Here is a 15,748-nt window from a genome sequence, read left to right as displayed (position 1 = left end):
GCTGTACATGCATTATCTTATTTTAAGCCATTCAGTGATCTTATCCCCATTTTCAAATGAAGAAACTGAGACTTCAAGATGGCAAGGGACTTACCCAAGGTCACCTCGCTCATAAGTTTTCAAATAGGAAGTAGACCCCAGGTGTATCTGATGTGCCCAAGGCTCCAAGGCCCCTTTCCTTAGGTTCTCTGCTGTGATATATGTCCAGTATAGAATTTTTGGCACAAATATAAAAGTAGTAATATACTTGTTTAAGAACTCATAATCTCCCCACCCACAAAGAACCAAAGATGAAATTTTCCTATCTTTCCTTCCACTACTTTTTATGCATAATGAAGAGAAAAACTTTAATTTCACACTTGCAAGGACTTTTTGCAATGAATTAACATGTTTAAAAATGTATAAAATCACGTCTATTTTATAGTAGGATATATTTTAATACCTAGGAGAGTATTATATGTTAATTTAAATTATGTCTTCAAAGTAAAAGTAATTTGTTAAAATATCATTTGATTTTCCAATGAGACTATACCATCTTCCAGAAATTGTTTTAATGCAAATTTAACTATGATTCTATGGATACATATTAATGATGAAATAACCTCTTTATTTCTGAGGTAGTTTCTGCAAGGAAATGTCCCAGACCATCAAAAGCAGATGAAACTAGGTGAAGAATAAAATTAATTCTTTTAAACTTATGGACAATTTTGTTCCCATGCTATCACTGAGCATTGTAGACATATCTGAAATAGCAAGCATGAAAAGAGTGAAACCATAACTTAATTACATTGGTAGAGTGGAAAGGAAATCTGCATGTAAATGACTTCCCGTTTTCTAAATGGCTCAGAAATATGATAAAGTATGCACTTTTTACTGGTGCATTGTATGAGTTTGAAGGTACTGATATATTTATGTTTCAAAATGAATACAAGTGTGGTTTTATTAATAAATATTATCCACTGGTAGAGATAGCAAATTAAAGAACTACGACCCTCTGTCTAAATGCTATTTTGAGTCATTGGGAGGAAGGTAAGTTGAGCCTGACGTTCCTTCCTTTCTATTTTGAGAATTTGAATTTAAAATCCCCCTCGGTTTTTAAAAAATATTAAAACAAGCAACTCTGAGTAACTCGTGTCATTATAAGCTCTGGAAAAAGACAGCACCAGTTTCGAATCACATGCCTCTCCTCACCACACTGTGACTTTGTCCGTAAAATTTCACTGTCAACTTCCAGGAAGATGGCAGACCGGAAAGACACTGGACTCTCTGCCAGAAAAATAGCTGGAGGACAGGCTGAAAAGGCTTGGAAAAAAATCTTCTAGGGTTTAGGACACCAGGCGAAGGTTGGACACCACCCAGAAGAGAGAGGGGCAACGGAGGGAAATCGAAATGATGGCAAAACTGAGTTGAAATCAGAGGCTGCTGCCGCTGGCACCCTCTCCCATACTAAAGACACTTCAGAATTCTCAGGCCTCTGAGCTGGCCACAGACAAAGGGGGCTCATGGATCTACTGCCGCAGAAAATAGGAGAGAGAGGGACACAGCCTAAGGCTGACTCAGTTCTGACCCACAAATTTAGTCTCGCCAGGTAGGACCATGCCTTTGTTTGCCCTGGGAGCCGGCACTGGACTGGAGAGATCCAACCCTCCCAATCTCCCTTTCATTTTAGCCGGGACTGATTGTTGAGGATGGGCCTCCCCAGGAAAGTGGGGAGAGGCACACAGCCTAAGGCTGGCTCAGCTTCTGACCCACAGATTTGGCCTGCTGTGTCCCAGGAGCCCTGCCAGGCTGGGTGGGACCACACTATTGTGTGCCTTGGGAGCCAGCAAGGGGCTAAAGAGATACGACCCTCCCAATCTCCTTCTCTACTAACCCGGACTGATTGTTGAGGGCTGGAAGAGGAGTGGAAATATTTCCTACCCAGGAAAAGGGAGGGGCCTGCCAGAGAAGGCACAGAACTGTCTCTGAGAAAGTTTGAATTACAAGGCTCTGAGCCTCCAGGCAGGAACCTCTATCCTGTTGATCCAGTCAGTGTTGCAGCAAACACACTCTGACCACGCATTGGACTGAGAATGAAAAAAACATGAGCCATCCATATGCTGCCTACAAGAAACTCATCTTGGACCCAGGGATACAAATCGGCTGAAAGTGAAAAAGATATTCCATGCAACTAGTAACCAAAAAAGAGCAGGGATAGCTATACTAATATCAGACAAAACAGACTTTAAATGCAAAAAAGTTATGAGATACAGAAGGCCATTATATTTTAATAAAAGGGACACTCCACTAGGAAGAAATAACAGTCATAAATATCTATGCACTTAACTAGAGTGCCCCAAAATACATGAGACAAACTCTGGGAAAACTGAAGGGAGAAATTGACATCTCTATAATAATTGTTGGAGACTTCAACACAGCACTCACATCATTAGATAGAAAGAACAACTAGACAGAACATCAGCAAGGAAACAGAGAACATGAACAATAGGATAAACAAGTTAAACCTAACAGACATACATATACAGAACGTTGCATCCAAACTTAGCAGGTTAAACATTCTTCTCACGTACCCACGAATCATTCTCCGGGATAGACCACAAGTTGGGGCACAATGCAGCTCTCAATAAATATAAAAAGACTGAAATTATACAAAGCACCTTCTCAGATCATAATGGAATAAAACTGGAAATCAGTGAAAGAAAGGAAAAAGGTAAATTCACAAAACAGGCTAAACAACACTCTCCTAAATAATCAGAGAGCCAAAGAAGAAATTGCAAATGAAATCAGTAAATGTACTGAGAAAAATGAAATTAAGAACACAACTTGGGAAACGGACTTTGGCCCAGTGGTTAGGGCGTCCGTCTACCACATGGGAGGTCCGCGGTTCAAGCCCCGGGCCTCCTTGACCCGTGTGGAGCTGGCCCACGCACAGTGCTGATGCGCGCAAGGAGTGCCGTGCCACACAGGGGTGTCCCCCGCGTAGGGGAGCCCCACGCGCAAGGAGTGCACCCATAAGGAGAGCCGCCCAGCGCGAAGGAGGGAGCAGCCTGCCGAGGAATGGCGCCGCCCACACTTCCCCTGTCGCTGACAACAGAAGCAGACAAAGAAACAAGACGCAGCAAAAAGACAGAAAACAGACAACCGGGGGAGGGGAGGGGAATTAAATAAATAAAAAAAAATAAATCTTTAAAAAAAAAAAAAACCTGACTCGCTGCAGCCAACTGAGAGGGGAGCAGACATCTTCCTACCTGTCAGCTTTTACAAGGGAAAAGGGAGGAGAGTCAGAGGGCTTCTCTTCAGTGATTCAGCCAGCAGAGCCTGCTTTGAATCTAGGTTCTGGCCAGACCAAAACACAGACCAGAGATTGAAAGAAAGATTGGAAAGTTGTGCCAATGAGCACCATCTGTCTGAAAACTGCACAGAGAAAAACTGCTTTTAGGTCACTCTTAACCCCAACTCCTGGAAGAAAATCAGTGCCCCATTAGTGAGTCCTTGGCCCAATTTTAGGCAATTTTAAGGACTTAGAATAAGTTGAAACAAATACCAAAGAAGATCTGTGGGGGAAAAACAATAGGCAAGAGAGAGAAAATGGCCATCAGAGTAAATTCACCAACATATTCAGAAGCCTAGACATCAGCAAAAAATTACAAGTCATACTAGGAAACAGTAAGAGATGGCCCAGCCGAAGGAACAAACCAAAAATACTAAAGAGATACATGATTTAAGGCAAGTAATCAATGATAATCACACAAATCTCCTAAATCTATTCAAAGAATTGAAAAAGAATATGACTAAAGAGATAAAAGATATGAAGAAGACACTGGGTGAGCAGGAACAACAATTTCTAAGCCTGCAAAGAAAACAAACAGAGCATATGTGAATTAAAGAAAATAGATGAGGTTCAAAATACATTAGAGGCACATCAGAGTAGACTTGAATTGCTCAAACAGAGAATTAGTGATTTTGAAGACAGAAATTCCTAAATGGAAAAGACAGGAGAACAGAAAGAGAAGATATTGAGAAAAAATAGAACAGGATCTCAGGAACTGAATGACAATACAGAATGTACAAGCATACACATTATGGGTGTCCTACAAGGTGAAGAGGGCAGAAAGACTATTTTAGGAAACAATTACAGAAAACTTCCCAACCCTTATGAAAGACATAAATATCAATATCCAAGAAGTACAACACACCCCAAACAGGATAAATCTGAATAGAACTATGCCAGTCACCTGCTATTCAGAATGACAACTATCAGAAATAAAGAGAGGATTCTGAAAGCAGTAAGAGAAAAGCAAAGCATCACATACAAGTAACCCCTATAAGATTGAGAAACCAAGGAGGCAAGAAGAAAATGGTATGATGTTTTTAAGATGCTGAAAGAGAAAAACTGCCAGCCAAGTTTCTGTATCTGGTAAAGCTGTCCTTCAAAATTGAGGGTGAGTTCAAAGTCTTCACAGACAAACCAAAACTTATACAGTATGTTACCAAAAGACCAGAATTATAAGATATACTAAACGGGGTGTTGCGGCCTGCAAGGAAAAAAACAAAAACAAAAACAATTGTGACAAAGTTGGAGAAGATTTTAGAAATGAAGATTATTAGGAAGGATAAATTTAAATGTAAAAAGACCAACAGTAGTATGATATGACAACAGAAAGCAAAAGGACAAAATGATGAAGTAAGTAATGCCTTTACAATAATACCATTGAATTTTAATGTCTTGAACTCCCCAATCAAAAGATATAGACTGATAGAATGGATTTTTAAAAATCTGGATGAGAGCCATCTATATGCTGCCTACGAGAGACTCGCTTCAGACATAAGGACACAACCAGGTTGAATGTGAAGTATGGAAAAAGATATTACATGCAATTAGTAAACAAAAAAGAGCTGGAGTAGTGATACTAATATCAGACAAAATAGATTTTAAATGCAAAATTGTTTTAAGGGATGAAGAAGGTCATTATGCATTAATAAAAGGGCAATTTACAAAGAAGAAATAACTGTATTAAATATTGATGCACTTAAACTGAGTGCCCCAAGAAACATGAGGCATACCCTGTCAAAACTGAAGGGAGAAATAGATGTTTCTGCAATAACAGTTGGAGACTTCCATGCACCACTCTCAGTATTGGATAGAACATCTGGAAAGAGGATAAATTAAGAAGCAGAGAGCTTGAATAATATGATAAATGAACTAGACCAACAGACATTTATAGAACAATTTCACCCCCCAAACATTCTTTTCAAGTGTTTACAGATCCTTCTCCAAGATAGACCATATATTGGGTCACAGTACAAGTCTCAATAAATTTAAAATGATTGAAATTATACAAAACACTTTTTTTTTCTGATGATAATGGAATGAAGCTGGAAATCAGTAATGGGTGAAAAAAGGGAAAATTTGTGAACATATGGAGATTAAACAATATGCTCTTAAATAATCAGTGGACCAATGAAGAAATTGCAAGATAATTCAGCAAATACCTTGAGACAGATGAAAATGAGCACACAATATATCAAAACCTATGGGACACTGCAAAGGCAGTCCTGGGAGGGAAATTTATAGCCCTCAAAGCTTACATTAAAAAAGAAGAAAGAGCTAAAATTGAACATCTAACTGCCCACCTTGAAGAACTAGAAAAAGAACAGCAAACTAATCCCAAACCAAGCTGGAGGAAAGAAATAGTAAAAACTAGAGTGGGAATAAATGAAATTGAGAAAAAAAAAAAAACAATAGAGAGAATCAACAAAACCAAAAGTTGGTTCTTTAAGAAGATCCGCAAAATCAATAAACCCTTAGCTAGACTGACAAAGAAAAAAAAGAGAGAAGGCACAAATAAAATCAGAAATTAGAAGGGGACATTACCCCTTACCCCACAGAAATTAGAGAGATCATAAGAGGATATTATGAACAAATGTATGCCAAAAAACTAGACAAGGTAGACAAGATGGACAGATTTGTAGAAACATATGAACCATATATACTGACCCTGGAAGAAATAGAAGACTTCAATAAACCAATCACAAGTGAAGAGATTGAAATAGTCATCAAAATCCTCCCAAAGGGATTGGTTGTAGCTCAGTGGTTGAGTTCCTGCTTCCCCTGGGTCCACTCCCTTGTTGCTCCTAAAAAATCAAAAACAAAATCAAAACCTCCAAAGATGAAAAGCCCAGGACCAGAGTACTTCACAGGTGAAATCTTCTAATCATTCAAAGATGATCTAATAGCAATCTTGCTCAAGATCTTCCAAACAGGAAAGATTGCTGCCAAACTCATTCTATGAAGCCAGCATCACCCTAATAACAAAACCAGATAAAGATACTACGAATAAAGAAAATTACAGACCAATATCCCTTACGAATATAGGTGCAAAAATCCTCAACAAAATATACTTGCAAACTGAATCCAAAAGCACAAGAAAAGAATTATACACCACGATATAATGTGTTTTATCCCAGGGTGCAAGGGGAGTTCAACACAGGAAAATTAATTAGTGTAATAAACCACATGGATAAATTGAAGAAGAAAAATCACATGATCCTGCCAATTGATGCTGAAAAGGCATTTGACAAAATACAGCACCCTTTCTTGATAAAAACACTCCAAAGATAGGAATATAAGGAAGCTTTCTCAATATGGCGAAGCACAGATATGAAAAACCTACAGCTAGTATTGTACCCAATGGTGCAGCACTGAAAGCTTTCTCTCTGAGGTCAGGAACAAGGCAAGAATGCTCACTGTCAACATTTTATTCAATAATGTGCTAGTGGTTCTAGCTAGATCAATTAGGCTAGAAAAGAAATTGAAGTTACCCAAATGGAAAGGAAGAAGTAAAACTTTATTTGCTGCTGATGTGATCCTCTATCTAGAAAATCTTGAAAAATCCCTAACAAAGCTATTAGTACTAGTAGACGAGTTCAGTGAAGTGGTGTGATACAAGAATAATATGCAAAAATCAATAGCGTTTCTGTGCACTACTGCTGTACTATCTAAAGAGGAAATTAGAAAAAAAATCCATTTATAATAGTGACTAAAACAAATATTTAGAAATAAACTTAACCAAGGGCATAAAGGACCTGTATTCAGAAAATTGTAAAGCATTGCTGAAGAAACCAAAAAAGACTTAAATAATGGAAGGACATCTGTGTCCATGGACTGGAAGACTAATTATTATTAAGATGCCAATGAGACCAAAACTGATTTAGAGATTTAACACAATCCCAATAAAAATCCCAACAGCCTTTTTTGCAGGAATGGAAAAGTCCATTATCAAATTTATTTGGAAACATAAGGGGCCCTGAATAGCCAAAAAAAAAAAAGTCTTTAAAAAGAAGAATGATGTTGGAGGACTCTCCCTTCCTGTCTTTAAAGCATTTTATTTACCTACAGTGGTGTAAAAAAAAAAGCATGGTACTGGTATAAAGACAAATTGACCAATGGATCCAAATTGAGAACTCAGAAATAAAACCTCACACCTATGGTCAAGTGGTTTTTTAAAGGTTTATTTTATTTATTTGTTCTTCCCTCCTTGCAGCTTCTGCTCATTATTTGCTCCCTGTGTCCATTCACAGTGCATTCTTCTGTGTCTGCTTATCTTCTCTTCTTGTCTTCTCTTTAAGAGGCACCGGGAACCTATCCTGGGACCTTCCGATGTGGGAGAGAGGTGCTCAATTGCTTAGCCACCTCAGTTCCCTGGTTTGTTGTGTCTCTCCCTGTCTTTCCTCTGTGTCTCTTTTTTGTTGTGTCATCTTGTTGCATCAGCTCTCTGCGCGGACCAGCTCACCTTCACCAGGAGGCCCCAGAAAGTGAACCCAGGACCTCCTATATGGTAGACAAGAGCGCAATCACTTGAGTCACATCCGCTTCCCTCAAGTGACTTTTGAAAAGGCTGTCAAGCCCTCCCAGCTGGGCCAGGAAGGTCTATTCAATAAATGGTTCTGGGAAAGCTGGATAGCCATATCTGAAAGAAAGGAGGAGGATCCCTATCACACAGTATAGAAAAATTAACTCAAAATTGATAAAAGACCTAAATATAAAAAGTTCTAAGAGAAAATGTAAGAAAATATCTTCAAAATTTTGTGGTAGGTGGTGTTTTTTTTTAAAACTCACACCCAAAGTACAAGCAAAAAAAGAAAAAATAAATAAATGGGACCTCCTCAATTTTGTAATACTTTTGCACCTCATAGGATTTTGCAAAAAGGGTGAAAAGGCAGCTGACTCAATGGGTGAAGATATTTGGCAATCACATATCTGATCAAGGTTTAATATCTGTGATATTTATAAAGAGATGCTACAACTCAGCAATAAAAAGACAAACTATCTGATTGTGATTATTCTAAAAGCTATCAATTATACACTTCAGGTGGATTATATGGTATGTGAATTTATCTCAATAAAACTGCTTAATAAACAAAGAAATAATTGTGCAAGAATAGCCTGAAATAGCAGCTATGTATAGCAGGGGAAACAAAGAGCGATTTAGAAGTGAGGAATCTTTTTGTTTGTCTGTTTTTTGTTTATTATTATTATTATTGAAATAATGAAAATGCTTTAATAATGATCGAAGTGGTGAATGTACAACTGTGTGATTATACCAGATACCATTGATTGTGCACTTTGGATAAATTGTATGCTTTATTAATATGCATCAATAAAATTGATTTGTTTAAAAAAAAAAAAAAGGTGGGCAAGAGACTTGAAAAGTCAATTGTCCAAAGAAGAAATACAAATGGTGAACAAACACATGAAAAATTGTTCAACATCCCTAGAGATTAGGAAAATGCAAATCAAAACTACAATGTTATATCATCTCACACCTATTATTATGGCCTCCATTAAAAAGTCAGAAAACTATCTGGAAAGGATGTGGAGAGATTATTCACGGCTGGTGGGAATGTAGAATGGTACAACCACTGTGGAGTACTGTTTAGCAGTTCCTCAGAAAGTTGAATATAGACTTGCCATGTAACCTGGCAATACCATTACTAGGTGTATACCCAGAAGAACTGAGAGCTGTGACACAAACAGACATCTGCACACCAGTGTTCACAAAGGTGTTATTCACAATTGCCAAAAGTTGGAAACAACCCAGGTATCCATTGACTGATGAATGGATAAACAACTTGTGGTGTGAACACACAATGGAATATTATGCAGTGGCAAGAAGAAATGCAGTTGTGAAGCACATGACAGCATGAATGAATCTGTTGAGTGAAGAAAGCCAGACCCAAAAGGACTGATGCTGTATGACTACACTGATAGGAACTAAATATATTGTATAAATTCATGGAGTTAATAATTAGAATATAGGTCACCAGAAAATAGAATGAAGATAGGGAATGGAAAACTGAGGGTTAATCTGTTCAAAATTGGTAAAGGTGTTGTTTGTAAATCTTTGGAACTCAATAGAAATGGTGAAAGCACATCATAGAGTTGGTAATCAGCAGAGCTACTATATGGGTAATGTTGGAAGGAAAAGTCTAAAGTCATATCTGTTACTAGAAGGAAAGCTAAAAATATAGCATGCAACTCTATACCCAGTGAAACCTTATGTAAAATACGAATATGGGTGATATTGCCATGTATAAGAATGTTTTTACCAAATTTGCAATACTGTAAACTAGAGAGACAGAAACAGACTAGCAGCTGTGTGCAACAGGGGAAGCACTGAGAGATTGAGAGGTGATAATCATTTTTTGTTGTTATTGTTTATTGGAATAATGGAAATGCTCTAAACTGATTGGTGTGATGAATGCACAACTGTATGATTATAATGAACACCAGGGATTGACTGTATACTTTGCATGGATTTATGCTTTATTACTATATATCAATAAAATAAATTTGTTTCTAAAAATGCACCCTTCTATACCACAGATAGATGATATAGTCCCAGATAGTGTGGGTTAGAGTTCAGGATGGGGTATCACCAGGATGCGACCAATACAGTACAGTCCGGAAAGGCTGAAGAGTTTGTTGTCTTGATAACCTTCATTTGAAATAGTTCTTCCAAATTTAAACACTTTAAAATTTCTTATAATCTTCATTTCCTTCCATCCTAAGGCACAATAATATAATACTGCTAAGAAATCATCCTAACCACTACTGACACAGCCTTTTTTCCTTTTTTCCAGGGTCAATGATTGTATCTTGCGGGTGAATGAGGTTGATGTGTCAGAAGTTTCCCACAGTAAAGCAGTAGAAGCTCTCAAAGAAGCGGGCTCTATCGTTCGCCTGTATGTCCGTAGAAGACGACCCATTTTGGAGACTGTTGTGGAAATTAAACTTTTCAAAGGACCTAAAGGTAATGGAAACATAAGTGAGTCACACTAAAACCATTTGGCTATAATTCATGTCACAATTAACCTACAATGTATTCTCTCCTTTCACCCTTTGATAGTCATTTTTACTGAGGATTCTGAAATCCCTTGACAATGGTTTTGGTAAAAAGAACCAATAATCTAAATATGAACTCACATAAAGAGAGGACAAGTTCATTTAGAAACGTATTAAAAACAATGGTGGTAACCATTTATATTCTTCTGTAAATTTTAATCTTATTGAATTATCATGATGGCTGCATTTAATACTTTCTAATTTCTCAGTTATAGATAATAAACCCTCTCCTGTAGCAATATAGTAATGAAAATAATAATAACTAAAATAATCTATCCTGGGATAATAATTGCCATACTTTTTGAATACTGTTATGAATTGTTTTGATTTTATAATATCCTTGTGTATTGTAACTCACAACAACTACATAATGTTTTGTACTTGTATATTGTCAAAATAAGTTAAAATGTGTTATATTTTGAAATGATCACAAATCTCTGGAGTTATCTGTAGTTACCCTGGGGAACTGTATAAAGAGTGAGATGAATCATTGTAATTTTTAAGAATGGTGACATTTAATACTTGCTTAAGAATATTTTAGAAGTGCATGAACTGTGTAGTCACTCTACTCAGGGTAAATAATTTCTTTCCCTTAAAATCTATTTAATCCCTAATACTATATGCAAATATATATCCTCTCTGGGAGATAGTAATAGGTGGCATTTAAAATCCCAGGCCCAGAATTCAGGCAGGGCTGTTCAGCCACTGTCAAAGAAAAAGTTGCACATTGCACCAGACAATGTTAAACAGGCAAGGATGTTGTTGTTGTTTTTTTTAGTGAGGTACATTCATTGCAATTGGTGAACACATTTTGGAGCATTGCCAGCAAGGGTAGATTAAAGTGCCCATTGTAGTTTACATTCTCTCCCATCAAATCCTGTAGGTGATGGCAAGATATATAATGGCCTGCATCTGTTGTTGCAGTGCCATTCTGGACAACACCCAAGCCCTAAAATGCCCCTGTATTACACTTGTTTTTCCCTCTCCTAGGCAAGGATGATTTTATTTGAAGTCCACTGCAGCAGGGAAGGGGGCTAGTACTCAACTTGAACCAAAGCACAGCAGGTTTTTACAGGGTTTGGGTCTGCTAATAGAGTACTTGGAAGATGTTAAGGGCTTGATCAGTGAGAACAGTGAGAGATTTACTGCATGTGCATGTTTAGCCCTTTGGTTAAGAAAGTTTTCTTTTGTTCTGGCTAGGCCACCTGGGGCAAGTAAGGGCCTGGGGAGAAGAGGTGGTAAGCAAGGAACAGTCTAATTAGGAGCCACTTGCAGGCATGCAGGTAGCATAAGCACCAGGGTGAGGGAGGGCAGGGGCCTTGAGTCAGGGAGAAGCCTGTCTAAAATTTAGGCAAGCCAAAGGGACGTTACGGCCATCTTTGTCATCTCTTACTAGCTGTGGGACCTTGGCTGGCTCATTGGCTTAACCTCAGTAAGCTTCAATTCACTCATTAATATATGGGGATCATTATGGTAGCATCTAACCTACAGTTGTGCGAGTATTATGTGAAGTGATAAATGTAAAAGCACCAAACTGATGGCTGGTGGATGATGAGCAGAAGCAAGGTGGTTAGGGTTCATATTCCAGGGCCAAAGGACCTAGGTTGGAATCCTAGGTCTGTAGCTCAGTAGCTGCTAGACCTTAAGCAAATTGCTGAACCTCTCTGTGCCTTAATTGTCTCCTCTGCAAAATGCAGAAACAATAGTACTTGCCCCTAGTTGTGAGATTAGCTGAGCTGATTCACATAAAGTATTTAGAGTAGTACCTGGCACAAATTGACTGCCCAAAAAATAGCATGTTGTTAGTAATATTATTTACTGCATATGGTTTCAGCCTTCACAACAATTGTTTGCTAATGAATAAAAATATACAGAGATCCCTCATGGACTACGTGCAAATGCATTAAAATCATAGAACTGAGTCTGGGAAGAAAAGAAAATAAATAAAACATTCCCAAACCATAATGCCCAGGGGTATGAAAGCAAAGATTTTCTATGCCACATTTTCTAAAATCCCATTTCCAAGGAGCTTTAAAGCTAAACAAAATGAGTATACACTTTATTTCTATTAACATGATATACAACATGCGTATAACAGGTAGATATTTCTACAGTTGAATTAACAGCACTTATTCAGATCTCCCAAAGGTAAAAACTGGTTTTAAGCACTGTTACCAGCCATCTGATAAGGCCTCCTGCTAGCTGAGTGACCCGATGCCCTCTCGCAGTTCAGCAGACCACTAGGCAACCCGAACTCCCTGATTGATCAGGAACACATTTTTGCTCCTTTTCCTTGGGTAGGAGGGCACCCTCAGGGGGTCTACTTCAGGCTGAACTTTCTTCTTTAAGCCAGGAGCGGGGCGCAGCAATCGCCCTGGGGCATGGAGAAAGGGGGAGGTGAGCATTCACGGGCCAGGTGTACGCAGGCGGTCACCCAGCAAAAGTGCCCAGTTGGAGGAGATGGGGTTACACATGGACTTGGCTCAGTGAGGAGAACCAGGAAGAAAGTAGGAACTAATTTTACATCCCGGCCAAATTCCTTTAGACAGGCTTGGCTTGTGCAGTGGGCCTGATGAGATTATGCTGAGTCAGTCACACTTTTTCATACTGTGGCTCTATATAAAGATGTCTTTCTCTATAAAGCTTACTGATTTACAGGGCAAGAAATTGTTTTATTTATTGTTTAAATTCCTAATGCCTCTCCCAGGTCCTTGAATGCAGGAAGTGCTGAATCAGTAAATTTAATAATTAACTGGGATTTTAAATGAAATATGACATCTTGCAGTCTTAACCTCACTTGGCACCTAGTAGTTATTTTTGTTTTTTAGTGATAATCTATTTAAAAGAAATTTCTGCCAAAATTTAATACACACCATGGAAATTCTTATGGATCTTGGAAGATAAAGATGAATCAGATGTGATTTCTGTCCTCAGAAAAGTTCTAATGGAAGAGATAGACGTAAAGTCAACTTACTTCAACGTAAGGGAGAATGAAATCAACTCTATGATGAAACTTGAACCATGGATCCAATGGTGCAAAGAGGAAGATATGATTCATCTTAACCAGGAGAATCAAAATGTTCCAGAGAATTCCAATATTAATATGTGCATACGGTTCCATATCTACCCATTGTTGACTACATGGGTACTCTTTTCTAGGAGGTATAAATAGTCTGAGTTAACTAGCCTCAAAAATGTCTATATAATGCAGAACTATCTGGATGCATTCATTTATTCAGTCCTTCAGTGATTCAATGAGTAATTATTATATGTTTAGCATAGAGCCAGGCAATGGACATTTGCAAAGAAAAATAGAGTTCCTGCCCTTGAGGAGATTATAGTATAATAGGGGAAAATACAATGACACCAATAATAGAAATTGGGGAAAATGATATGAATGAAAGTAAAAAGTTGTAAAGGAGCTACCAATTAAATAGTAACTTAAGGGTGAGTTCTCTGGGGAAGTGCCACTTAAGTCATAAAGTATAATTAGAAGTTAGCCAAGTAAAGAGTGGGAAGAGCATTTGCAGCAGATCAAAAGGCATGTGTCAATGAATCCCTGAAGTAGGAAAGGTCTTGATACCTTCTAGGAACTAAAAAAAAAAGTTCACTGTAACTGGAGCTTAATGATAGGATTTTGAAAGACATGAAATGAGATTGCCCAGTAAGCAGAGGCCAGATCAGGTAGTGCTTTGGTGGCCATATTTAAGGATTTTGAATTTCAAGTGCAATGCAAAGTAATTGCAACATTTTAAGCATGGAAGCTCTGTGGTCAAATGTGTCATTTTTCAAGTCTAGTTATGTTGGAGATATAATTGATACCACTGTTTGATGGACTAGATGTGAAGTATGTCAAGAATGAGGCCCAGTTTCCTCATTCAGAAGTTAAATGGATTGGGGTGCCATTTGTGAGATAGGAAAGACCAAAGAGGAGCCCATGTGGGGAGAGAATTAGGGATTTACTTTGGGGCATATTGGGAAGCATCTGAAGTAGAGAATTCAAGGAGGCAGAACTTGAGAAGATCTGGCTGAAAAACTTGTCAAATCAGTATTCTGAATTGTCTCTATGTTTTGCCAAATATCTCAATTAGGGGAAATTCCTGAATAATTGATTCTCTCACTTTTCACCCATAAGCTTTAATATAAAACCATCATGAATATGGCTATTTCAGCTATTTTGAACAGTTACAAGTATTTAGCAAATCTATTTTATAGACATTCTTAATGCCCAGAATGGTTTTGGTTTTGGGATTTTTGTTCTGTTTTAATTTCTGGTTTTGTAATTTTGTTCAGGAAAGGAAGTAAAGAGTGTTATTCCTGCTGTATAGACAAACTATTAAGGGATTATTTGGGATAATGATTTTTGGAATAATTAAGTTTACAGTTTTCCAGTTCCATACTCTTATATTTATCCATCTATTTCACAAATTACTAATTCTGAGAAGACTTTGATGTCTGTGATTCTGTCTTTATACTAGTGTTGACCCTTCCAGTATTTACAGTCATTTTGTTTAGTGATTCAGGACCATGTATTTCAGTAATGAATATTTGGGTAATATGCAACACTGATTTAGGATGTCTTTCTTAACAATACGTAAAAATTTCTCTGAACCCAGCGTTTCAGGAAATTGCAAGCAGGTGGGGTGTCTGAATGTGGGTAGTCAGTTGAGAAAAAAACAGGTAATCATTCATAGGCAGCCATGCTTAGGCAAATTCATTTAGGTTTTCCAAGTAACCCAAAATATGAGAGGAAGAGAAACTGAAGCGGGCATGCGGTTTTCCAGGAAAGAGATTTACAGAAGAGCCTTTCTAATGACTTTTCCAAGAACACTGTAAGTCATAGCTTCTTAGGAACCACGTAAATAAGTAAGTACAGAACTGTTAGCTTCTGTGACCTAAGGCAAAGAGGTCTAACTATATACAAGATATGAGAGGTCTTTTCATATGCTTTTGTTGTTTAAGAATAATGTAGCTGGTTTAAGGTCAAATTCTAAAACTGAAAATGTTAAAGCCATAGCTTTATTACTCAATATCCAAAGACAGGTTTGTTATGACTTTATTTTAGCCACCCTCATCTTTCATAAAAATGGAAAGAGTAATAAAATAGTCTAACAACAAATATCAGCAATTCTCCTCCATTCTTTTTTTTAAATGTTTTAAAACATCGTCTGTTTTAATTTCTTCATGTATACAAATACATTTTTTGTAGTTGTAAAATTCTGTATCAGTTCAAAATGAAAATGCAATAAAGCTTGTAGCGCTCCATTTTGGATAGGATAAAATGCACTGTTGTAAAAGTCACTGCATTAATAGTCATTTATAATACATATAATTCAATCATTA

The 15,748-nt window shown here is 37.5% G+C and overlaps 1 protein-coding gene across 36 annotated transcripts in view; it reads left to right on the top strand.

Moving 5' to 3' along the window:
* DLG2 (discs large MAGUK scaffold protein 2) overlaps positions 1–15,748 on the top strand; it is a 2,400,703-nt gene that overhangs the window by 1,745,889 nt on the left and 639,066 nt on the right. For all 36 annotated transcript variants that reach the window (XM_058306073.2, XM_058306075.2, XM_058306074.2 and 33 more), the window contains one exon: positions 10,144–10,313. In XM_058306073.2, coding sequence (XP_058162056.1) covers positions 10,144–10,313 — 170 coding nt within the window. The remainder of the gene's footprint in view (positions 1–10,143; positions 10,314–15,748) is intronic.

Source organism: Dasypus novemcinctus, chromosome 10 (genome assembly GCF_030445035.2).
Source record: "Dasypus novemcinctus isolate mDasNov1 chromosome 10, mDasNov1.1.hap2, whole genome shotgun sequence".
Taxonomy (NCBI): domain Eukaryota; kingdom Metazoa; phylum Chordata; class Mammalia; order Cingulata; family Dasypodidae; genus Dasypus; species Dasypus novemcinctus.
This window is presented reverse-complemented; position numbering and strand designations above follow the sequence as displayed.